The sequence below is a fragment of the Silurus aristotelis genome (genome assembly GCF_946808225.1).
Source record: "Silurus aristotelis genome assembly, chromosome: 5".
NCBI lineage: Eukaryota > Metazoa > Chordata > Actinopteri > Siluriformes > Siluridae > Silurus > Silurus aristotelis.
Genome location: NC_139578.1, coordinates 6,808,513 through 6,835,364, shown reverse-complemented (window position 1 = coordinate 6,835,364; position 26,852 = coordinate 6,808,513). Strand labels below are relative to the sequence as shown.

General features: G+C 42.0%; 1 protein-coding gene across 3 annotated transcripts; it reads right to left on the bottom strand.

Annotated features, from left to right (window-relative positions):
* Positions 1-959: 959 nt before the first annotated feature.
* ptch2 (patched 2) lies at positions 960-26,852 on the bottom strand. Of its 3 annotated transcripts, none has more exons than XM_083541621.1 (22): positions 26,260-26,852; positions 24,618-24,810; positions 17,102-17,291; positions 16,911-16,980; positions 16,671-16,762; positions 14,218-14,413; positions 13,983-14,104; positions 13,469-13,616; positions 12,642-12,773; positions 12,349-12,504; positions 12,174-12,266; positions 11,922-12,047; positions 11,033-11,151; positions 10,134-10,885; positions 9,292-9,434; positions 9,021-9,201; positions 8,656-8,936; positions 7,858-7,995; positions 7,594-7,736; positions 3,701-4,091; positions 3,104-3,617; positions 960-2,975 (listed from the first exon to the last, which is right to left on the bottom strand). In XM_083541621.1, exons 1-22 carry the CDS (start codon positions 26,371-26,373, stop codon positions 2,941-2,943), a joined length of 4,329 nt encoding a protein of 1,442 aa, XP_083397747.1. In that variant the 5' UTR covers positions 26,374-26,852; the 3' UTR covers positions 960-2,940. The 3 variants fall into 3 exon arrangements, with proteins under 3 accessions (XP_083397747.1, XP_083397748.1, XP_083397749.1); XM_083541622.1 differs by lacking the exon at positions 26,260-26,852 and adding an exon at positions 25,235-25,331; XM_083541623.1 differs by lacking the exon at positions 26,260-26,852 and adding an exon at positions 25,189-25,205.

The following is a 26,852-nucleotide window of genomic DNA, read 5'->3' as shown; positions in this document are numbered from 1 at the left end:
CTCTGAGCTCTTCAGGCAGTTCCTTTGACCTTAATGATTCTCATTTGCTCTGACATGCATTGTGATCTGAAAGGTCTTATATAAACAGGTGTGTGGCTTTCGTAATCAAGTCCAATCAGTATAATCAAAAATGTCTGGACTCAAATGAAGGTGTAGAACCATCTCAAGGATGATCAGAAGAAATGGAGAGCACCTGAGTTAAATATATGAGTGTCACAGCAAAGGGTCTGAATACTTAGGACCAAGTGATATTTCAGTTTTTCTTTTTTAATAAATCTGCAAAAAGGTCAACAATTCTGTGTTTTTCTGTCAGTATGGGGTGCTATGTGTACATTCATGAGGAAAAGAAATGAACTTAAATGATTTTAGCAAATGGCTGCAATATAACAAAAAGTGAAAAATTTAAGGGGGTCTGAATACTTTCCGTACCCACTGTATATTGTTTTATTATAAGCCGCCAGATGTTTTGTAAGGAAAAAATCTGTCATTTTCCCAATTGTGTGAGCATAAGACTTTGTATAACAAAAGCATGTAGCATACAATCTCCTTCAGTTGTTATTTGGAGCATACAAACTGCAGGGCTACAACAATAACTCTGGGGGGGGGGGAAGCCAGGGATGTATCAGATTCAGACATGTGAGGCAGTATTGTGGGAGGTGGAGGAATTTACAGTGCACGCCTTTCATCTGCATAGGTGGGCTCAGTGCACATGGGACTCTCGCCTCAGGACTCATAACAATCAAACAGGAAACGTGAAGCCAGGTTGTTACACCCTTCCCTCCCCCACTGCACCTGAGCAGCTTGTTCCCTCAAATCAACCTACAGCTCAGCGCACACAAGCGCATCCTGCCGAGCCCCAAAAACAGTACCGAAGTATTCTAGATTTTAATGTAACATCTCTTAGTGCATCCTATAACATTATAAAAATTATATAAAAGAAACACACCACTGTACAGAAGTTGATTTCGAACATTTATTTTGTTAGTTGAATTCTTGTTAAGGGTGAAGGGAAATAACGATCACACAAAGATTGTGTTTTTTTTTTTTTTCTTGCACATGGATTTCTGAAGTCAGTGTTTAAGACAACAAATAGATATTTGTTCAATTTTTTTAGATGAAGAAGAAAAGCAAGGACATCTACACAAGGTGGACAGTGACAACCACACACCCCTCCTTCATTTTCCAAACAGAATTTCTTCTCATCTAACAAACAAAACAAAAAAAACAAACCAGAAAATCTCCACTCCAACCAATTTTACACCCCCCCTCCCCTGAAAAAGCAACAAATAGATATAATTATATATATTTGCATTTGTAATATATTTACTCTTTAAAAATATAACATCAGTCTAGAGACTAACATCTGTACAAACTACAAAAATAAAACTTTTTATATAAATAATTCATATGGCATGACATAACATTTCAAATAGAAGTACAGGACCCCCATCCCCAAGTTTTTCCTTATTGCTGTCACATAAATCGAATGTTTCCCTGGGTTTAATCCTGGCAGTGTTGTGACCGGTATTGAAAAAAGTAGAATCTAAGAAACAGAAAGGAAGAAATACTGGCTTGAATGAGTTGATACACTGGTCTAGCTGGAGAAGTCTGTGGGAGAACAACAATCCACCATTGCATGGGACTTCATCTATGTGTTTACTTCTAAAGCAGCTAAAAATAAACAAAAACTTTACCTCCCTTTGTACTTAAATAAGATTCCCTTTTGACATTTAAGGAACACGAAAATGGACCTGCTATATATCTCATAGCTTCAGCAGGAGAACTGTAACAAATGGAAGACTTGAAAAATAAAAATGCTGCCCCTCAAGTATTCAAGTGTATCGACTGCGATATAAAATTTGTGTATGAACATATTGATTCTGTAGTCCTGAATTACATGGCAGGTTTTACTGACCACAATAAACAAAGAAGACAGTGAGAAGCTATAAGGCTAAACCTTAGGGGTCAAGTTTAGGACTGTAGAAGAAAGTGTATACATTTTTCATCACTGTCTATTTAGCACAGAACTACACCAATATTGAAGAAAAAGAAAAATCAAGTTTCCACATGTGTCAGTAAGCAAAGTTGAAATAAATGCTATCAGTGAAATAAAGGTAGAAAGAGATATTTCAAAGAAATTAAATACTTTTGACAGGAATGGACTAAATATATCTACGTTTTCGACATGTTACAGTGCAATCAAACACAAGACACCATCAGGGAGTACAGTGCAGTGGTTGCTCAGAGGTTGAAATTATGTGTTAGGGACAGTAAGGTTGTGAGTTAAAATCCCAACACTGCTAGACATCCACTGTTGGGCTTTTGAAGTCCCTTGACTTTTGACTCAAAGGCCCAAAACTCAAGTGGATTCTATTTCTCTTTTAAGTCCCATTCAAAAGAAGTGTTTGCCAAATGAATACATAGAACTGTGATGTAATCCGGGAACAAGTTGACGAAGTTCGCAGTGTAAGAACATATTAATCGAATGTTACAGCTTACATCGAGGAGGGGGTTTTACTCATTTTCAAGACATCATCATGATGTATAGCAGCAAAAAAAGAACACTGACCTTTCATTTGCAATAACCTAATAATTAACGTCTCTGAATTTTTACATATAACACAATTCTCAAACTTTACAACAACAAAAAAAGAGGAAACAAAGCCTATGGATCCTCTTATATATCTGACTTTTACATAAGACAATACACAAGTGATACAGTACTCTTTTAAATAGTTTTTCCCCTCTTTTAGTATTAAAATATATTTGTATATATTTATAAATGTATAATTTTTTTTTAATATCTTTTAAAATAAATCCTCTTATCTGTGAGGTTTATGTACAGTTCAAAAAGACAAAGCATAGGGACCTCCCAAAACAGCCAGAAATAGATTTCAGACAAAGGGGTTTGTGGAATTGTGGGGTGAAGATGTGTGCTGTCTAGAAATCTTTGGCCGTTTGGGTCCATGTGCAACCTACAACACACAAAGAATGGAAAAAGACAATTAGAACCATAGGTCATTCTTTTTTTCTTACATCATCAATCTAATTTTATTAAATGCACATTATGTTTCGATCCTGTTGAAATGTATAGATGACTTACCTAGACCCTGTTTAGCTTGATGCTGGTTGTTATCTAGGGATTCCAGATCTTGTAGTTGTAAAGAGTCTCTTTTGGAAGGCTGATTAGCTTTTCCATACGTTTGCGAAGTCTTCTTTGAGTTCTCAAAAGAGTCTGACATGCTATCCTCAAAGACCTCGTGCACGGTACCCTGATATGACCCCGGCAGATTGGGGTGTACTGACACGATTACTGAGGCAGTGGCTGTAACCATGGTGACAGTGTTGCTTGGTGCCTGCAGTGTGTTGCCACCTTGTGGCAGAGCTTTAGTCCTGTTCTGCTGTGGCCCTCTGCCTTTCTGTAGTCTGGGACCACAGTGAGTAGTTCTCTCGTAAGAGTATGCACTGTCGTTGGGTAAATGGTGTTGCCTGGATCCCTGGCACTCTGACTTGCCATTCCACCGTGTGATCTGTGAACTGATGGAATTGACTGCATTCTGCGCTGCCTCGTTTTGGGGGCTTGTGGCTGATGGAATTTCACTGTAAGGTTTTACAACCTATGAAATACAAGACATCAGATTAAAGCTCTAAAACATGGAGACAGCAGTTTTATCAACTTTATTAAATATGAGAAACCTACTGTGAGCTTCGGAAATGATGGGTTCTTGCTGGCTTCCAGCAGTATGTGGGAAGTTGGCAGCTCTGAAGGTGTGGTTATGTACGCAGTTCTGTCGCAGTGCTTGTAGTCTTCCTCCCCGATACCGGATGTGTTGGTCGTTTCAGAGTAGTACTCTGAGTCTGAGACCTCGGTGAAGGCCTGTCGTGGTACTCGGGGGATGTGCCCAGCATAGTAGCCATGGTTGTTCATGATCCTGGGAACGGGTTCCGGTGAGGGACTGGAGAGCCCGCTGGAATTACTGCCAAGAAAGACTTCTGCTGGAGGGCCCATGATGGATAGCAGAACAGGCAGCAGTACCAAGCCATTTAGAATTCCCAACAATGTCAAAATGGTCAGCACTGCAAAAAAGTACCTTTAAAAGAAAACAAAATGGGATGCACATTTTACTTAAAAGCACCAAACATTTAAACATATGCAACCTAAAAGTGGCATTGTGTGGCAAATTGTTTCCTAAAAACAGTGAAATGGGTTCTAAGTTCTAAATTCTACCCTCTGACTTCTCCTCCCACCATTTCCTCTTGCCATGTCTTCTCTCCTGGCAAGCGGACAAAGCTGAAGAGAAATTCCTACGCTCCATCTTTGGCGTAAGCACTCGCTTTCGCTCCCTCTGGGAACCCTCATCTATCACGACTGCACTGGCACTTCCTGAATAAGTGTGTTTACATTAGTGAGCGGATTCTACACGTCAGAAAACACTCACCTCGTTCCAAAAAGCTTGCTCTCACTCTCTCTCTCTCTCTCTCTCTCGTAGCATATTCTTATTAACCCTTTCCATTTCATGACCTGTTAGTAGTTTTCCTTTTAGCAGCTGAATATCCCCTATCAGTGAGATCCCATTTCACATTGAGCAAGAAACATCACCTCTGTATTTATGCTAGGCAGGCCAACAAACCTAATTCTAATTCTTCCTTCTCAAATGTTCCCTTTAGCACTAATCACACCACAAATTTACAGTACAAGGTCATCCAATAAAACAATAAGCCCAAGAGCCAAATGTAAAAGTAAATAGTCAACAAATCCAGTGGTGTAGCAGAATTTTAGCAGTGATTCGATTGTTATTTTAAGTAAATCTAGTCCATAATAATCTAAAATGTATTCCTCTATTCCTCACTGGAAGCTCACTCTGACAGCAATGCATGATTGGGGGTGAGGTATAAAGCCTACAAGGGTGTAGCTCTAGGTGGGTTGAATGAAGCTCTAAGTAGAGCTGTGTGCCCTGGCTGGTGTGCTAGTAGAAAGGCAGTCATAATGGGCTGCAGAGCTACAATAATTTGCGTCTCTGCGTTTCAGCTCATGGCACCAAAAGAAGGCTCGCCCCTTACCACAAGAAAGGGAGCATGAGAAAATTAGAGAGTGCTTCAGTTTATAAGCTCAAACATACACATACAATATGAGTCTTCGAGCTGTGGTTCAGATATCTGGAGGATAAAAAAGAAAAAAAAAACAGTCTGGGAAAAAAATAAAATTAGGATGTGGATTCTGGGACTTTAAAGTGTTCCCTTTAACAATCCCTGCCACACACACCCAAAATATTCCTTTATGTCACACCCAACAGGACTGGACTAAACAACTTCTAAAAGGTCTACTGGGAGCATTCAAGTTTTAGAGTGGAAGCTGCTGTACATTGACCTGTCTCTTCCAATGAGCCCATAGGTTTGTCTTGGCAAGCTAAGGACTCTCAAGCCAATAAATAACACAAGTCTTTTAGAAAGATTGCAAGGCCAGACAGCCAATGCCCCACTAAATCTTTATTCCGGGGTGCATTCCAAAGCGCTGTTTTTATATAACAGTACATCATACTTTCAGATGAGCAGAACTGCAATTACCTACGTTTACTCCTAATTTGCCATTTATTTCTCTTAAGGGAAGGGTACAAAATTATTCTCCCATATACAGTTTGCCTCATTCTATCACTCATACCTGCATAATTGTGAACATTTTTGTGTGTAGATATCTTCAAGCACACAGGGACCCCACTCACACCTGGCATTAACATGAGTGTTCGGATTATAAGTGGCCTTATTTATTAACCTATTAGTACAACAATCCTATTCAGTGCAGTCTTTTTTCAATTAATGATTTATAGAAGAGATTGATGCATTTAATCTATTCATGTCAAGGGTAATGCCAGTCCATTATTTTGTTATATACTTCTGTTATGTACACGTGAGGTCATATACGTCCCAGACTACCTTTGATTGTGGGTTAATTGTGTCTTTGAGATGCACTTGATTTCACTGATCTGTACACAGAATGCATGCTAATGCAAAGGTTCTCATGTTCATCCCCACAACCTGATAAGATAAATGGATTGTGCTAAAAATAAGAATTTGGAGGAACTGTCTGGGTAATCTCAAGTTATATTTTCAAAAAGCTTGTCATAATCTGTGAAAACTCAAGGTGTCTAGAAGTTTTAAAAAGCCAAGTGTTTCAGGCTTTACTCGAGTCCACCTTTGGTTTGTGAGAGGCTTTCTGACTCCCTCTTTACTGTGTACATGAAAAGACTGTAAAAAAGATAATTGTTTATTTTACTAAGTCAACATTCTGAAAGTTGATTGTAATTTATTAAAGCTGAAAAAATACAGAGGAAGAAAAAGCAGGAAAAAAAAGTGAGAAGACATCCATGGGCCCCACTTGGGTTAGACCTCCAGAGTAGACCTAGTGTTAGGAATTCTGTTGTTTATATAAACTGTAATCTTTTCCATTCCGAGTCAGGGGTTGGAAGGGGTGGGTCCTTCTGAGAGGGGCCGCTGAGCTTGTTCTGGTGTTTATTCAGTGTCCCACCGCCAGGAGATGTTTACAGGACCATATTTATGCTACTCCCCAGCTAGAGGGCCTGCTTACTTGTGCTGTCTCTCATCCACCCTTTCTTTCGCCCTACATCTAAACAGGACCTCCCAGTGTGAATGCCCCAATGCTGGCACACTGCACCCTCCAAATGGTTTGCTCCAACTACCCCACCCCCTACCTCTTCCCACAACTCATTCTACTTTACCACTGTCCTAAAAGGAACCCCTTTTTCCTAAACAACCTGACTACACTGTTCTTCCTCCTCTCCACCTCCTCTTTATACAGCTTTGTCTCAATCTTTAGGGTAAAGAGAAAAAAAAAAGGAAAAAAATTCCTTTCACCATCTGACTTCATTCAAACTCTTGGAGAATGTCTGAATAGTTGCGGTGCCAAGAAGCCACCCTGGGGGTATTTAGATTTTTTTCAATGTACTTCTCCTCAGTTCTACTCTCTTCTCTAACTAAGCCATTTTTATGTTGTGGGTCTGTTTGAGGCTGCTCTCAAGGTTGTGGTCAGGATCCAGCAGAGCCCAGATTCAGCAGAAAAACACTGCTATTTGCTCTTTTTTTTTAAACCAGACATTTAAGTGAAACAGGGAAAATAGCAGGCCAAAGGCAGTGCTCCAAGGCTTTTGGTTGGGGCCTTTCTGACCAGTCGAACTCACTAATGGACTAGGCAAACATCCATCTTATGTGGTGGCCTCTTTAGGCACAGAGGCTCTCAACCGGATGATTGGACATACTTCCCAAGAAAAGGGTTGAGAATGTGTGTGTCACCACCCAGTGGGTATTTACATGTTTACGAGCAGCTGTTACACACTCTTGAAGTTTTCTACATTTGTTTTTGCGATGAAGCAACACTAAGGCACTAGTAAGGGTGGCCCGAACTTCTTGAGTGGCAAGGCCAGGTGAGGAGTGAGGGATGAGTGACACTTGTCACCCTACTGCTTTAACCCCGAATAACATCTGTTTCTTTTGCCTTAGTACAAAAACTGCAAAGCCTACACACCTCTGAACAGTTCTCAGTATGTGGACATTCAAAAAATGAGTAAGATTATCCCTCACCTCATGATGAAGTCAAACTCCGAGCCAGCCAGCATGAGCACTCCAAGTAGAGTGGAAATGGCGCCATCCATTACAGGTGCAAACATGTGCTCTAGAGCCACAACTGAACGTGTGTTTCTGTCTCCAATGGCAGTCAGGAATCCCTGCGCAGACAGGCAGCGAAACAGCTATGAGCCACTGTGTACATGCCTCTTTCCTATTTACAAATTAGTTTCTTCTGCAAAATTTAGATGATGCTAAGAATGTGAATGTTTTCTCTCTTACCAATGCAACATGCACTGTAAACTCCACTCCGATGCCAACAGAGGCAATGAGAATAACCACAGGGATGGCACTCAGCTTGATACCAATCAGACCCATGATGCCAAACAGCTCTACAGTCATCATTGCCAAGATAAAAACCTATGGAGAAATTTAAAGCACATTGTATTAAACTTGAAGCAAACCACCAAGCTTAACCATCATCTGTTGGGCAAAAGGCCCACCATCTTGTATGGAATGTTTAAAAGTCATTACACTTACAGCCACCCCCAACTTGACCCTAGACCACCCCCCCGCCTCAAGCTGCCCCATCCCAAATCCCACAGATTCTTAAATGGGTTTAGCAGACCACAGTCACAAATGGGCAGATCTGCCCAGTTCCCAAATATCTGTACAAACCCGACAGTTCTTACAGCTCCAGTTCAAATATAAAATAAGGGGTGTGTGTGTGTGTGTGTGTGTGTGTGTGTGTGTGTGTGTGTGTGTGTGTGTGTGTGTGTGTGTGTGTGTGTGTGTGTGTGTGTGTGTGTGTGTGTATGTATGGGTATATGTGTTAGATCCCTTTTAACAACCTGCCTTCTTCAGAGAAGAGGACACTTTTGTTTATTTTTATAGTTATTTATTTATCATTATTTAGTGTGTTTCCGTCAGTAATACCCCCTTCCCAGAAAACAGAAATTGTGTTCTCTTTGATTCCTAATGTCTGATGCATTGTTGGATTTGAACCCTATGCTAACTTTCGCTACTCTTTCTAAAGAATTAGGAATAAGCAGGGGAAGAAGAGCAAAAAAGTGGACTTACAATAATGCCTGCTGTCCAGGGGTTAAGTAGCAGAATGGCACACACCAGGAAGGTGCAGGCGAGCACCACACTGATAGACAGTAGGAACCAGTGGCGTAGGCCAATGTACTGCTCCCAGAAAAGGAACGGGTATCCGTTGGGGTAGTTTGGGATGCCCTTGCGCATAAATTCTTCACAGATGGAACGCACACTCTCAATGGCCTCAATGAAGTCTGAAGCTTGTCGAAGGCCATTCAGGTAGAAGGGGAATTGGGCAAACTCCAGAGGCTCAGCAGCTGGGACTAAGAAAAAAAATCACACAACATTAAGACACATAATGTGGGGACAGACGTAAAATGAGAACGGGTTTTAAGGAGGACACTTACTACGTAGGTTCTCTCCAGTAGTATCATATTTGTCATGAATCCACTCATGAGGGTGCGGATAGAAGTTAGCCTGTGATGCCGCATAGCCCAGGGGATCATTACTGACCCACACAGTCAGGTAAATGTAGAATACCTCTTGGGGGATCAGACCATCATTATCAACCAGCCGCCGAGATGTTAGCTAAAATGGAAAAACGTATGAATACAATTTTGCCTCTATTTTACCTAATACAAATACAATCAAATATCAAATATTACATTTGACATGTACCTGGCTGTAATTGAATGGTTCTTTCTTAGAGCCAGTCTGAACGAGCAGTTTATAAGCTAATGCTCCGTCCTCAGTACCATTGCGGTAACTGTCATGGGTGATCCTGCCTGCTTCCCAGTCAGAATCAAATGCAGCCTGCAGTCCTATTAAAAACAATGTTATGTTAGAGTGACTTTAAACAACAACAGGTGTTTGTCAAATATCAACTTGGTTCCATAAAAAACAAAAAACAAAACATGAAATCACTCTAGAAGCACTGAACAAAATCACTTATTTTTGGAGTGTGTGTGGGAGGTGAACAAACAAACCAGCAAGAGCCTTTAATACGCTTCAAATTACAAAGTCTGGCAACAACTTCCTCAACCATTCTAAAGTTACAGAGATCTCCACACATTAAGGCAGTGTAGTGGCAAAGACACTCTAAAGACCACTTTGACACCAATTTTTTTATTCAGGTTCTCTTTCCAGTTGATTTTGCTTTTTTCTAGGCCAGGTGAAGAGGTCATAAGCAGGCAGAGACAACCTCTGACTCTTTCTGATCTTCCTCCCTAAGGCCAAAGTAGGAGGGGGAAAATTACATATAGACTTATTTGAACTCTAATTGAACTGAGTTCAATTCAACTTGATCTAATTGATCATTTTAGCTGAAATATCCCAAAATGTATTCCAAATGAACAAATATTCAGTATTTTTGTGCCTTAAATCGTGCCATTAGTTTATAGGTCTTTTTCATGGAAACATTGATAATAAGAGAATTTAATGTTCATTTAAATAAACCACCACAAAAAAACACCTGTTTCTATATGCACCCAAATGATACGAGCAATGAAATCGGTTCCTACCTCTGAGCCAGTCATGGAAGTAGTGGAGCCACATGCGGGGAAGTTTTTTATCACTGTCTCTCACGATGTACTTGACCGAGTTGAAGGCATTGTGAAGCTGCAGGAGCTCGCGTTGAGAATGGGCGTAGTCGAAGCCGTCCATTGTGACCAAGTACATATTGTAGAAAGAGAAGTATTTAAACTGGGCCGAAATGAAATCATATTCCTTTGTGTCCCTGGGCACGATATCCGTCAAGTAGAGGCCATCATGGACCATGGTGGTACCGTAAAGGCTGATACTGAGCAGTGCCACAAATATCACCACCACCACTGTCTTCGTCTCAGGCTTAAGCAGCAGTGGTGCATACTTCTCTCGAGCAAAGCGGGGCAGGTTCCACTGCAAAAAGGGCAGAGGCACACACTCACGTCCGAGTTTTGGCTCCTCTGTTTGCGCAAGCAGGTCCCGAGTGGAGCTGGACGGCATGAAAAGCTGGGAGCCGTAAGGGTCAGCGGTGGGTCTGGAGTCTGGGGGTGACACCACCACAGAGGGAGGGCTGGTCGAGATCTGAGACGTCGGGGGCAGAATGGTGACGATGTGCTGACCAGCAGCATCACACTGGGTGAACGCCTGCACTGTGGTGGTGATGTGAGTGCTGGTGGTGATTGTGGAACCAGCAAACGTAGGAGTGGGTGGGCTTTGATGATGGGTGTGGTTATCGCTGGCATCAGAGTACTCCTGACTTTGGATCTGGATTACTCGCGAGGAACACGGGCTGCGCAGAGGTGGATAAATAAACAACATTTATTCGTGACCATTTAAGATCAATATTAAAAAATTAAACATCAAAAACAATGACTGACTGCACTGAAGTAGTTTCAAGCAGGCTTTTCTGAGGTATTGTACAGTTAGTAATGCCTACCTGTAAAAGCAGCAGAGGATGTCCAGTCGTTTGTCCTTGCGTCTATGTAAATCCAAACTCAGAATTGCAGGGAAGATGAGCAGGACCATAGCAAAGTTAAATACCACCACAATAGCGGCCTGGAAACAGCGAGAATTTCAAGAGCGATTAGACAAAAAGCACCAAACTTTCATTTACAACACCCAACTCCACAGCAGCTGTCCCGACTTGATAAAAAGCACTCTTTGCATTCAAGCTCCCTTACTGTTTTAGTGCCTTAAAACTGAATCCTGGAAAGTAAATTCTGCACCCTAAATCAAACAGCTTTACCCTCCTCCCTACTTCTACTTCAAACATAGTCAACAAACTAGTGAAAGGAGGACTCCCAAGGATACGGCTGGCCTGAGCAGTATTAAACCCCCCATCCACCCCACAACCCCAACACACACACACACACACACACACACACACACACACACACACACACACACACACAACCTGCCTTCCTGCCTGCCTGGGGCAGACATTATACTACCTATCACTAAAGAGCAGGACCACCCAGTGTTTGCTTAGAGAGATCAAAGAAATGCAGCTTGACAGCTTAGTGATATACTGAGTATTCACTCATCCCATTACACTCTCTGCTCTATATCTCTCACTGAATCTGTATAAGAACCTGTGAGACAGGCTACGTTTTTAGGTGGACAGAGGGGAGCAGCCATAAACATAGGGAGAGGGAAAGAGGGATGGCCAAAACGAACAAAAGCAGACCCTCATTTATTACGCCTACACTTCATTGACCTTTTCAGAGTGGTACAGTTCCTGCCAGCCTACTGAAAAGCCACCGCAAGGTGCAAACGTTTGCAGTTCTCTCGCTCTCAAATTCATACACAATCAGGCTTATTCATACCTGCAAAGAGAAAGCACGAAGAGCAGGAATGGGCACTAGAGCTGCCATGAAGAAGGCGATCATGTTGTTGATAGATGTGAGAGCCACACTAGTACCAGTCCTTCTGAGACAGTCACCAGTCATTTCCTACACACACACAAAACAGCAAGGAGTAAATACACATTCTAATACACGGCAACAAAAATATTTAACACATATTTTAAAATGAGTGACACAGCAGCATTGTGCTTAGAGTATAAATCAGCCTCGTGCCTTAAAGGGGATGTTGGAGCCAGCCTCGGTGAAAGAATGAGCCAGAAGGAACATGTCATCCACTCCGATGCCCAGTGCCAAAAATGGCAACACCTGTAAAGGATTAAAGCAATCTCTTTTAGAATGTGTTTAGAATGTGAAAATCAAACATGATCAAGCAGGTCTCTGTGTGTACCTGTGTGGTGGCAGCGTTGAAAGACAACCCCAGCAGAGAGCATAACCCTAAACCTGCAGCTACAGATAGCGCCACCAGTAGCACTCCAGCCAGACCTACAGCCCCTTGACTTTTAGCACAGTCCCAGCGGAGCATGGATACACATGCATAGGCCAGCTAAAAACACACAAAAGTACAGAGAGAAAAAAATGGGTTTTTGAGCAGCTCATACACAAATGTAATTTTGTATAGAAATTCAGTTATATGAATTCAGCATCCTTATAATAATATAGCGGTTGTAACAAATAATTTACCATGAGCAGGTAACCTCCTGCTACCCTGATGACACTGACATCAGAGAAGGACTTCATGATGTCATTAAGTGTAGTGGTAGAAAACGCGTGGACAGTAGAGGAGGAGTTCTGGGGAATGCTTCCATGGACCACCTAGCAAGAGAAGCCATGATCACAAATAATTAGAAGCTATTACTACCATTATTAGCAGGTATGAAAAGCAGATTATGAACATGTTACTATTATGATATATATTACTGAAATAAACCTGTTTGCTTTTCATATATCCTATATTCATGTACATTTTAAATGACTTTTCCAGCACTTCACCTCAGGTTTTAAAAGCAAATGACACACAAACAGCCTGATGTTAGCACACCGAAAGTTTGATAAGCATGGAATAATGAGCACAGATGCCAGGGTCAGGGGTCAGAAGGATCATATGAGATTACCCTTCAGGCTACTCCATCAGTTCTATAAAGAGCCAGCAACCTGAAGGGGAACTAAATACGTCGGCACTTTGTTTTCCCAACTCCACTTTTCCCCCAATTTTTGCCCACCGTTTCTCTATCTCCCTCTCTTTAACTCTTATGTTCTCCCATGCGTTCAGCATGCTTAGTGTCAGTTGTTTCTATAATTCTGAGATGTTTTTTTTTACTATATAGCTGAGGATACATGGAATGCAGAAAAACATTGCTATTCTTTAATACACACAGAAGTCCCTGTTTTTTTTTTTTTTCCTAAACAAAATCTTTCACCTAGGTAAACAACCCCTGCCCTGACCTCTATTGCAGGTAAATCCAGAGATCCATGCATGCTCATGTAGTATTTAAAGAGCAGAAAAATACCTCAACAAACTTTCTCTGCCAGGATTCCAGGATGGCAGTGGCCTTATCCTCATTCCAGTTTATGTCATGGATCTCATAGTCATCCTTAAAGTGCTCATATAGCTGCTTGGGACTCATGAGGAGAAACATGGTCTGCAAAGCCTCTGCACTGCAAGAGAAAAAGGAAGCGTTAGGTGGGACCCACATATGACCTCAGTCACAGTATGATGGGGGAGGTGTCCAAACTCTTTCAAGACAAAGTCTTTCATTAATATAAAACAAGTTCATTAATTATATGGATGTTCATCTAGAAAAAAGACAGTAAGTTGGACAGGGTTTCATTTATTTCTATTATATTCTCAATTTCTCTGCAAGTCCATTATTGATTAATGAGATTTACATTTTTGTCAGCTATACTAATTTATTCTCTCTGTTTAGAACTTGTGTGTCCATTAATAAATCAATGCTGCATTCAGATTTAGAAACTCAAGAGAAATTCCTCTCTGTTTGCACAGCCTGCATCTTCCTCTCTTACCTTTGCAAAAATCCCTGTGAGTTCTTTGTTAGTTCCCCCAGAATCAGCTCCTCCTGCCAATGCATGAACTTCTTGGAGAAACCATGGCAGCCACCCTGAAGTTCCACAGAAATATCTGGAGTCTGAACAGGACAGCAAAACAAATTATTTAAACACCTAGAATCTGCATTGCATATATGCAACTGTGGCATGTGTCATGTCCATGCATGCATGCATTCCAAAGGTCCGGGCCCACCTGCCGCAGGTCTTTATTGGGGGCGCTAAGTGGGCAGTCTGGGTCATTGGGATCAAGACAGGGCCGGTTCATGTAGGCATGGCCTACTTGAGCCTTGTCCAGCATCTCCTTGAAACCTTCTAATGAGGTAAACTGGCTCAACTCCTCCATGAGTTTCAGCGGGTCCAGATTCATCCACTGAATATCAGGCATCCCTCTGGATAAGACAGAAAATATGCATCGTTGCATTAATGACAATAATGACCGCATTAATATGTTGTCTGAACATACAGCTTCAGTGCCACCCTTCCTTCACTTCTATTCACTATTGGTTTCTAGGCTGGACAGCACTAAAAATTCATGCTGGTTTCATTTGGGTCACAGCCACAGCACAAAGTAGCGTTTATTATCCTATTACACGGCTGGAGCATAAAGCGCCGGCAGGCCATGGACTTCAGTATCTTAACCCCTGTACATAGAGTCATAACAATTACCTCTGCCTCCCAAACATCTTGATATGGTGCCAAGAACATTCGTGGTGGGTCAAGTTCTCCACTAACCCTATTCTATAGCTCAAAACTCGATGCTTGCCGGGCCTCTTGCTAAACACTCTAATCCACAGCCTTCTAAACTCAATTCCAAAGTGCCCCACTTCAATCTACATCTGAAACAATCGCAACGTGCTATGCTGTATTGAGATGTCTAAAAAGCTATATTTATAAAAGGTACATGATTATTAAATGAGGAAGCATCCCCTCTTGCCTGTATGTCCTCTCGGAGATTTATCATGTTAGACATAAACGACATGAGCGTAACCGGTTGCAAAGCCGCAGTTAATCAATATCAATGCGTCAAGTTTCTAAAATTTAATTTTCAAGTTAAAGCTATTGAGAATTACAGGGAGAACCTGATATTCCCAGCCCAGTCTTTCTGTTTATATCCATTAAAATGATGCAAACTCAGGTTGATATATGCACCAAGGAAAGTGGGGGGTCTTTCAGAGTGGCCAGTGCTGGCTGCTGAAGGGAGAAAGAGAGAGGGAATAGTGTCCTAACACTGGGCCCAATCTCCAATAACTCATGAAGAGTAGCTTAGAATAAAGCTGTGCCTCTCCCATTCCCACATACCAAGCGCCTTTGCTCCTGCCTGCAAAAGAGAGCCTCCTTTATCTCCTATTTTTTGCTTGAGTGAACTGGCCTAGGTCCTTTTGTTTTTCCATAGATTGCTGCTCTTTGTTCTGTCAAGTTTTCCTCTCTCTCTCTTACTCGCTCTCTCTCTCTCTCTCTCTCTCTCTCTCTCTCTCTCTCTCTCTCTCTCAATCTCATTCTCTCTCCCTCTCTCTCTTGCCTCACACTGCTTCTAAAAACCCTCAAATTTACTGAAGGAAAAGCAAGAAAAGACATTAGCTTCACCCCTAGCTCCATGCACACATGCTGAAAGACCATAGAAAGAGAAAATCATTTGTTTGGTAAAGAAAGAAAAAAAAGAAAACACTAAGCCCAAAAATTTAGAGGCAGTGGTTAGAGTGCTGAAATTCACAAAGGCCCCTTGAGTGAACTGAAGATAGCAAAAACACACATCCATCTTTTGCATGTACATCAGTGCATATTGATATTTTTTGAATGATTTTTTTAAAGCTATAGATGTCAGTAATTTAGACCAAAACCAGAAACCAGGACAAATTTCCAAGCATGACGCCAAACATTTTGATAGACTGGAAAGAATAGGTGCATAGATCAAACATTGCTGTAAATTTCTTGCATGCTTCGCTCTTTCTCTCTCTGGGCCCGAGACTTGAATAATGCCCATTTTATTTGTTGGACAACTTACAGCTCAGAACCCGAGCGATTACCATGAGAATGCACAGTGTTACCCAGTGCTGACAAAGCTGGGGCCCCCTCACTGATGGACACTCAGTCGTAAACCCAGAGAATGCTTACCATTGTTTGACCAAAAGCATACCCCCTCCACCAGCCTGGACACCCACCCCCACCTCCTACCCACCCTGCAGCAGCCATCGCTTCTATTCCTCCCTCTGTCCACTATCCACGAGGGCTTCTTTGCCTGGCTTTGATAGCAAGATAGATGGAAAAAAAAAGTGCAAGGTGCTCTGTCACAGCTCTGATGACAGCACAAGTCCTGGTGATGATGGAAGCAAGCACTAGCTTATCATCAACCTAGATGGGGCTTTTGCTTGGGGCTTAATTATTGGAGTTTGTCACTGCTAGTGTTGACTCTGAGACGAGGGGGGTGTTCTTGTTAACAGAGCATATGTAACATGCAGAAAGGTCGGGTATGCCCAGTCCAGCCTCCTGAGGTTAACTTTAGCTGCACATACTAAGATATGCTATGTATGGCTAGTATGTGTCAGTATGCGAAAGTGTGTGTGTGTGTGTGTGTGTGTGTGTGTGTGTGTGTGTGTGTGTGTGTGTGTGTGTGTGTGTGTGTGTTTTTGTGTCAGATAAGACACTCACGGTAAGTAGGCTGAGCCTCCTTGCAGTTTTGAGCCCTCCCAGAAGCAGTCCAGGGGGGTCACAATCATGCAGGGAAAAAGCTTGTCAATCATCTAAAGGAAAACAGAGCAGCAATTTTAAAGACACACATTCATCAATAGAGCAAGTGTATAATATTCTCCACAACAAGGTCTGGGTAGTTTTGATATTGCAAAGTAAATAATCAAAGAAATAAAGTTAATTGTCAAAGCAGTAACTTACCCTCTCGATCATGACATTTTCTATAATTGGCACTCCAGATTTAAAGCAGATTTTGTTAAGATCCCAGGATCTGTGGGAGAAAATGGTTTGAATTGTCATACATTACATGATGCCAGTATTGGAGCTGAGTTTCAGGTCTGTAATTATGGAAAAAAGATCCTCCCACAATCTTTTTTGTAGGTTGCACTCACTTTCCATAAAGAGACACCTGGACTTTGCTGGCTGACACAGCTGCCTCAAGGTGGAGCAGCAAAGCTTCCTGGGTAAGAATATTGGTTCCTTCCTGTTTGGGTGTCTGTATAAGCATCTGTGAGGTGAACACTGCTTCTTCTCCTTGTTTCTCCTTTGTGTAGCGTAATTCCCTGCTCACCCTACTGCCAGCTAAAAGAGTGGAAGAGAGGAAGTCAAATGAATGATGTTTGGTACTGTAGACAAAAGACTTTGAATTCCTGGTAGGTTTAGTAACTGTTTATTTCCTAACTATTTAGGCATTGCAACAAAATATCAGGTACATGGCTAAACACATAAGCAGTTTTTAGCTTAATTATGCTAGATAGATTATAGAGTTTACAATAAGCACCAGGTTAATTAGCCTATGCATCCCTTTATTTTTTCCCAATCTGTAAGAAGCTGTAACATACCAACTAGTGCCTAGTTCATGGTTAACCTCACCACCATACTATCCAAAGGATAGCCTAGGCCTAGATAGAATAGCTCCTGTACTCATCTTCCCCATCACTCAGACCCAAAGCTTCATAAAATGTATTTATATGTAGAACCATTTCTATTTCAAAATGTGCCTTCTCTATTAAAGGGCCACGTGATGGGAAAGAAAGAAAAAAATGGATCTTAATCGATCTAGACATATGAATATAATATTGAATGCTAATTTGCAACCCTGCTCTGTCAAACTTAGGCCTAGAGGTCTTTACGTCTATCTCACACTGCTTCAATTCTGGTCATGTGAGAACTTCATGACTAGCCTTTTATTCCCAAGCTGACCCATGAACAGAAAATGCAGATAGGCTGGATAGTGTCCTGGTAAGACCACAGGCAAACGCTTGCAGAACTACAGTTCTGTCAAACCAGTGTGCTTGCATGTGAGTGTGTGTGAGGGTGTGTATGAGATAGGGGCGAAGAGAGTAAAAAAAAAGAATGCTTGGACCTATCTGAAGAAAGAGAAGAATGAAAGAACAGGCAAAAACACTGTTCATTTGGTATTCAGTGCTAAAATAAAAGACATCAAAAAGAGTGGAGGCGAGATCTAAAGTCCAACCCCCTAATTAACGAAGGCGGTGGTGAAAAGAGTGCACGGGGTAGCGATGGCTATGAACTATGTGTTTCAGCTACTCATGAAGCAATGTGGCCCAGATCAGAGGCTGCCTGTATGCAACAATACAAAATGCAAGCTACTGTATTATATAGCTGTAAAAACATATATAGCTGTCAGTGGAACTTCTCTTGCAACTGATATCGCACATTGCCATAGTACTAGTTTCTATGTGCCGATGCTTTTTGCAAAACAGAAATGTGTGCTTGATTTTATTTTTTTGGGTCTTGCTGTTCTGATGCCATGTTCACATTTAATACATTTAGACATCTGCAGGAATCGAGCTGCAGTCCTTGGGCCTGTAATTACAGGGGCTCCTGAAGTAAATTATAGCTATTTGTGTCTGGTTCCTCCCATCTGGACCACCCAGATAGAGGGCCGAGTGAGAGCTGTTGCTCAGCCAGTCTCCAGATGGGAGATCTGCTCTCTCTCGCTCGCTCGCTTTCCACCCACCACTGCTGTGTGCTTAAAGAGACAGGAGCCAAATACTTTCACAGCCAGAAATACAGCCACAGGGAATGGGAGGAAATGGGCATAGGGGCAGGCGTACGTATTTCAGAATGGAGAGGTTTAGAGTTCTTCGCTGCTATGCTGTTTTCGGAGATAGTGTTTCAGGAAGCGTAGGCTTTACTGTAACAGGGTTTACCCAACTTCTCCTTACAAATCAGTTTAGCCATGACGGCGGGCTACACGGTATCTTTAATAGACAGAAATTCGTTTCAGAACAATAAAAACGAAAAAGTATTATCCTGTTAAAAGGGTTGATCCATCAGCAGCACCTTTCGCTCTCTGTCTATCTCTCTCTCTCCCTTTCAGACTGAACATCTCTTTTGTGTCCACCATCATTTTTCACAGCCCTGGGAATGACATCACCACCACAGGCCAATTATCCACCAGGAGGGTCTGACCACTGCACCCCAGCAGAAAAAAAAACAAACCAAACCTCAATATCTTGTAAAGTAATCATTTGCTTATCTACTGCCCCCACGTGTTTTTTTTTTCCCTGTAGATGAAACGCCAATGTTAAAAGCTAAACCAATCTTTGATCTCCAGGACCGCCTTTCTTACAGCTTAGAAAATGAACAAGACTGGTGCGAAGGACTACATTCCCAGCAGGCAGCCTGAAAATTGACATGTAATTAAGCATGGAGAAGAAGCCCTCTTCCTTCATGGGCCAGCCCTCTGCTGGACTTCACCTACATGCCACATTGCAGCCCGTTCGACCACCCAGGAAGCAATAAACTGTATCCCAGCAAGTTACAGAGGGACACCGGGCATGACACAAACATACTAGTTCATGCTTATGAGGCTGTCAAATACCACAAATGAAAAGAAGCCAAATAAACAAAAAACAGATATAATAAAAAGGTTATACGTAGAAGATAAACAGTGACTTTTGTAAATTTATCTGTAAACATAGCAATATGGAAAGGAAGTGGTTTCTAGTGTGTGTGTGTGTGTGTGTGTGTGTGTGTGTGTGTGTGTGTGTGTGTATGTGTATGTGTGTGTGTGTGTGTGTGTGTGTGTGTGTGTGTGTGTGTATGTGTGTGTGGTGTTTTAACAGTTGCAAGTGGTGCTGTAGTGTGCAGTTGCTGGCACCGAGTCCTTACTCCATTATACCAGGCCACCTTCAAAGTGTTGTGGACCAGATTAGTGGGATTAGGAGGCCATTGAAAAGACCCATGCTGATTTGGAGGAAGTCCCACAAGGACGAGTAGTGAAAGAGACATTTTTACCTGGTTCTGCCACCCAAGTTAAAACTAGACTAGTGAGTGCCAGCAAGCACCAGCACATACACCCACATCTAAAACCACCGAGCACAAACCAAGACTGTTTGCCATCTACACACTCTGTCTTTGATTCATCTTATCCATTCCAGGCTCTTTGCTTCGCCTTTTTGAAGGCACACTGGGGTAACAAAAGGCAAGATTTTGGCCAAAGTACAAATGTTTTTAGACGCTGCAGCTTGACTGCAACTCTCAATCATAGACACCATGAATGGGACATCCCTGAAGGAGCATTTGTGCCTGTCTCTACCGCCCCTGAGTGAGAAGGAGACGACTCCACCTCTGGCTCACCAAGAGTGGAGGAAAGGGCATGGGGAGATTCAGTGCACGTCTTTGTCACTCTCATTTCCAGCTCTTTTTATATGTTTCCCAACAAATAGTGAAAAAACTAAAGGGAGAGACCCACTCAACAAAAACAAATGGATCAAGACTTTTCCCAGGCAGCTAAAACAATGTGTAAGAAAAGGGAGGGACAGATTCACTTTACCTAAAGAAGCACTGCTGATGTCAAGGGTGTTTCTGTCAAGTGTTTTTGTCCACTCGGAGTCTGTTCTTAAATAACGCTCTGATCTCATTTTTTAATGAAGAAAATAGAGCCAAAAAGAAATCAAGACAGATTACAAAATCTAAACTCCTGTTACCATCTATTCAAACCTCATGCTTCTGTCAGCATTGACATAAATTTCCACTACGGCTGGCATTTAGGCCCTGGCCATTTCCATATGTATAGCCAAGCCTGTACTAATTATGCTAATCATCCCTAGTGTTGGCTGCTGTGGAAAAATGCCCACATTAGGCACTCCAGTGGTTGCTAATGCAGCTTAATGTGTAGTTGAAACATACATTCATCCCATGCTGAAAAGCAAAATTTTTCCACATTGCTGGTCTTATTCAGACTGGAAATGAATTTACTAAGCCCATGAGCCATTTTTATTCTCCTCAAGTTCAAAGAATTTTTTTTTTTTGCTTTTGCTTTTTTTTTTTATTATTTATTTTATTTTTTTTGTCTAACCTAAAAAGAAAACATACAAAAGAGATATTTTTGCTTTCTAAGGGATCTGTAACTTTTTAATATTGTCCACACGAAAAAAAAAAAAACTCCATTTCTGAGATAGAGCACACAGATCTCACAACCCTTCCGATGTATAGCAAGAAAAACATTAAAATAAACCATTGACATAACGCCACCTTTATAATACTTTAATTATAAAAAAAACATATTTGATTGTGTAGTCTCGTGCTCTTTCAAATTCTTACATTTTTTGTATTTCGTCAGAAAAATGCTCAGCCACATGCGCCAATTTACTGATTGTGTTCCAAGGATTGAAGGATGAGCTACTTCACCAGCTCCTCGATTTGAAAGTGACTAGCAAGAGCAGCATTGGGGGAAAAGGGAGGCCTGCTGAATTGAGTATTCAACTCATAGGCTGTTCTTGAGGAACGAGGGCTGGGAGTCTGGGCTGTGGTGGACACTTCTAGGGGGTTGGGAAGTTCTAGGGGGTGGGCTGAAATAAACATTTTCAACTGACCCAGGTTGACTCTGGCCTTGTTTGTCCTTTCAACTGGTGAGGTCCGAGTTTCTGCTGTATGAGATTCATTTATGTAGCCAGGCTGCTGCAACCTACAATTCATGTGCAATAACAGTTCATAGAGAGGATTGTTCTTGCAAAGCTGCTCTTAAACAACTTTTATTTCCAATTGTTGTATCTGGGGTTTTTTTTTCCTTGTTTCAGAACACTAAACATATTACATCCATCAGGCATTTTCCTCTAGGTGGCACCTAGAAACTTAGCAAGGGGAAGGTAGATGTTTGTTCTCCCTCCATCCATACTCTTCCTCAGAGTGTGGTGACTTTAAAAATCTCGGCCAAGCTTACTACCCAGAAAGCCTAGCACTCTTTTTTTTCCGTAATGTTTGCACAGCTTGCTTGTGTTGCCCATGTCTGTCACACGCACCGAAACTGTGTCGAGACAGATGAGATGAATTAACCTCGGCTTGTGCGCGAGTACACAAACATCTTTTTCTGTTTAACAAATGGTGCTGTCCTTTTAAGCCCATGGACATTTTCTTTTTGTCATTTTCAGAATCGACAATTTAATTCTGTACAACCCTTCCAAAAGGTTTCCATTAGTCATGTGACTGTGCGTGAATACACTCCGATCTTCAGAAACCACTGCAATGGCATGCGCTTGTCAATAACAAGCTGTTGTTTATCCTTCCTTCGGAAAGAGAAATAGACTTACATTCTCTCAAGGGTTTCTATATGATTGAAACAAGATGGTGGCCACCTCGGAGAGTCAGGCTGAAATGACTCTGACTTTGTTCTCCTAACAAATTATCCTCTGGAACGAGTGCACACGTGGTGCGAAAGTTCCTATGGGTAGGAAGTTTTAAGATAGCTCTGATAAAACGCTGCTCTCCCCTACCCCCAACCCTTCACCCCACATTCTACTTTATTACCCCCCTTTTCTTCTTACTGACAATGGGGACCAGCTCAGACTTTCCCAAGCTTCCAGCAATGACCTCAGCCCTCTTTAGCCAAAGCAGACTAGTTTTAATTTATCATATTGTAATTTAAAAAAAAAACTTCAACAAATTTGCGCAACAGATGGTAATGATTTAAGGACAAAAGTGTGAATACTAATTACTCAGTGTTTACCAAGCCCCTGCTGAAATACCAAACCTGAAGATGAATTAAAAGTGATTGACACTTAGTATTAAACTGGAAATAGTAGTCTCTCTCTTTCTTTACATTATATTTCAATAAGAAAGAGATAGTAGGCTCAAAGCATATATAAGGGGACAACAAGGATTCACTCAGTGTGCTGATAATGTACCATTCACAGGCTTCCCAAATTTCCTTGCAGTATGTGGTGTCTCTTAGCACATCATTTGAGGGAACGCGGAAGCAATTGCAGATGCCCGGGTGGTCCTGGTGGCCAGAGTGACATTTGGCTTCTTGGGGGGGCGGGGGGGTTGCCCTGACAGCCTTAGGGTATATGATGATGGTAGATGATCCCAATCGGCCAGCCTTTTTTTTTTTTTACATTTCTACATTTACTGAACACTGCGTATGCATTGAACATTGGAGATTTTCATGGTAAAATAAACCCCATCTTTTTATTAATTCCTAGGTGCTGTTTTGCCGATTGATTGCATTTGTCTTAACAGTTTTGTGTCCTGCAGCCAAACTTCGAAATACACTTGTGCGAGCAGTGGATCCGTTAAAGACGCCTTTTCTTTGTCCGTTTGACTTTTGTGTTTGTGTGTGAGAAGAACCTCTCCATGTTACCAAACCACTTACTCTTCATTCAGTGGTGAGCAGCTTTGTCAATGGGCTATTGGGGGGAAACAACAAGCAGAAACTTTAGTAACATGGGCCCTGCCTCTTAAAGGCACAGCACCCATTTACAAGCATCTGCACTTTTATCTATCCACCTCTGCATCTCTGTGAGCCTTTATGGTTTCATAGGTGCTCTAATTTTGTGACCGACTGTAACAAGTTCCCCTCTCTATGGCTCGCATATAACTATCTCAGTATGTGATAAAAAAAATAAAAATTAAAAAAAAAAAGGGAAGAAATATATATGAGCTTCCTGTGTTAAATAAAGGCTTTAAATCGGAACTTGACAAAAAAAACCCTGTTTTATACAGTCCATAAACTGGCTAGACAAACACTTCCCTGGAGCACACATGTCCCTTGTACAAAATCGTGCACTAACAAGTTCCTAAAACTAGATTTATAACCTGGTTATGGCAAACTCCCTACGTCGGAGTATGTGTTTATGTCCGTATGTGTGTAACAGGTGGGTAAACTTCAGCTGTGTTCACTTTTTTTCCCCCCTCCTGTCGCTAGAGGAAAGGGTGCCTTTATTGTTGAATGGAATCCAAGAATAGTTAAGGACCACACAGAGAGCTGGAGGGGGGGAGGGGTCAGTGCCTCCAAGATGGCTAACAATTCACACAGCCCATCTGTGCAGGGGATCAGCACCACTGCGAAAGCCTAGGGGGCTTAAAAGGAATTTGGCAGTGTGAAAACCAAATAAAGATACCCGAAAACGCAGAGATAAGTGAGGCGTGCAGAAAAGACGTCAAATGAAGGAAGGGAAGGAAAAAAAAAAAAACACGGCGCAAAGGCAAACAATACTGCCTGATGGGAAGAGAACAAGAGACGGCTTGCACGCGCTAGGGGGAAAAAAAAGAACACTGCTTGTGCGTGACAGAAGATATGGAATTCCTGAGCCCACAGCCCGTGTTCAAAGACCGAGCACACTGCGAGCCCACAGAGGGGCTGGTGGGAAAAAAAAAGAACTTTAAAAAAGTGTACAGCTTAAAACTAAATCTAATTTCCATTCAGTAGCCTGCTGCCTGTCAGCTTGTTTGTGGAGCAGTAAAACTACTCCAAAAATAGGCAGTGAAGCAAAAGGAATGGTGTGCATGGTCAGATGGTGCTGTCTCTCTCTTTTCCTAGACCCCCCACGACTTGACACCAGAATGTAACACTCACAAACAAGTTCATTTGGCTCACACATCCATTCCCCAAACATCCCCAGCCAAAAAGACCCCAAAAGGCCAAAAGCATGGACTCACCTTCCACCCATAGCTGTTCGATGTCCGTCTCGATGGCTGCTACGCGTAGGCCAACCGAGAGAGCTCCAAACACGAGGAGTCCAATAAAAAGCACTTTTCCACAGTGTCGCTGAATATGACATCCTAGAGTAAAGAGGAGAGCCTGGAACCGGGCCCGGAGCCACAGTGGAGCTTTCTGACTCGCAGCTTTTCCCTGTGACACAAGAGAGGAACATTTAGTCACTCGGTCCATAGACAATCATTTCGGATTCATGGCAATGACGCACAGAGAATGTATTCGTGAACTGTGTGAAAGGCAGGCAAAAACATGGATTTTAAAAAATATAAGATGTTTAGTTATAGAGAATATATTAAATGAAAGTTGGCTGATAAAGGTAAAGACTATCAGTAGCAAGTGAGAAGAAACATGCATCTTTTATTTTGTGTTAAACCCTAATAAACTGACAAAAACAGCACAAAACAACAGCTTTCAAATCTCGATTTCTGCTACCTGTATTTCCTTCTCAAACCCCACAGGTTTGTTTGTTCATATATTTGCACCTGTATGATACAATTCCCACTCGATACTCACTACAAGCAGATTTCCTCATGAATCCAATCTGACCTTGGTTACATACTGATTCGAATGCTATTGCATAACTCGATATCTGACTGAACCCGGCCGATGAATAAAACATCAGTGTTGAAGAACCACAAACGGATGGCTCGTCTCTGACCACCAATGCAGGACTTCTGAACTAACCAGTAATCAGCGCCTGCACGACTGTTTTGGCTTCGAGGGAAACGGAAATGGTGATTTCGAACTATCCAGTTTCATGTGCCAAGCAATTCAAACGTCACAGCTTGATGTGGACCACACACATGCACAGCAGACGCTATGCTGGGGCAACCTTCCTTAGGTATTGCATTTCGAAAAACATTCCTCAGACAGTTTCTAAAGGCTGACCGAAAACAATGTTAAAAAAAAAAAATGTGTATTTATTTCTCATGTTTTTGGCTGCTTTTTACTTGTTTCAGACCCAAAAAAATAAAAAAAATAAACAGGGAAAAACTTTGCACTACATATATATACATAGTATTATATATAATGTATATAATATAGTATATAATAAGTATAAAATTTAAGAGAATAACAAAAAAAAGTGGCAGTATAGATGTGTTTAGTTTTTACGTTAAAAAAAAAATCTTTGGTGCAAAGTTTTCAGTCAAAGAACACAGTATTGTTCCTTGCTTTCTAATGAACCCTGGCTGCTGATGGATTTCGAGGTTTGCCATCAAATCCACATGAAATCTGTCAGTTATACAACTTCATCAAGAAAATGCTCCACTGGACCCAATCAAACATGAAGCCCTGGCTGCTAGAGAGGATCACAAGTGCATGCGCGCATCTGCCTGTTAAATGAATGGAGGCTTCATACAGGCTTTTTCTCCACTCCTGGTTTGCAAAAACAAGAACCACAAGAACATCATGAACATACAGGAGAAGCTGCTGGTGGTACCGTTACTTCCCTGCGTGAGCGCATTGACACTTTTTTCCTCCTTTCTAAAACAAAGTGCGACAAAACAAAGTTGCGCGAAAAAAATGACGAAAAAACAAAAAACAAAGAGAAACACTCGGATGCGCTCCGAAAAAAAAAATCACCTTAGCGATCTGTTTGAGCGCAAATGCGGCGTGGCAGTAGCTGGGTCTGTGGGTGAGGTCCGGGTTCCCGGAGCGCGTGTAGCTCGGGGGTAAAACTCCGGCATCCGAGGCCATAGTCCCAGCGAGGCGACGAGCAGGAGTCGGCGAGCAAAACGGAAGGCGGGCGCCTCGGTAATCCGCGGACGAAGCCCGAGCGCATCCGTCGCGCACAGCTCCGGAGGTGAGCTCTTCTGCGTGCTAGTGTTCCGCTGAGCCGAGCTCCTCCAGCACCATGCCCACATCATGCGCTCGAATCCGGGTAGATCCTTCGGTCTTCATTCGGTCTGGACGCGCTTTGCCTTGGCTTGCTTCTTCTTTTTGTTTGTTCTCCGAATATTAAAGCGAGAAAGACAGATAGATAAATAGAGAAAAAAAAAGAAAGAGAGAGAGAGAGAGAGAGAGGTACGAGGCGAGCGTGACCGCGCTCTCGCGGCGCTTGAACGTTTGGAGGAAGGTGAATCTCTCCACTGAGAAGATCCTGGAGAGGGAGGAAAAAAAGAGCGCGTTGGGTTTTGATGGAGGAGCGCTCTGGTTCTCATTGGCCGAAGGAAGAG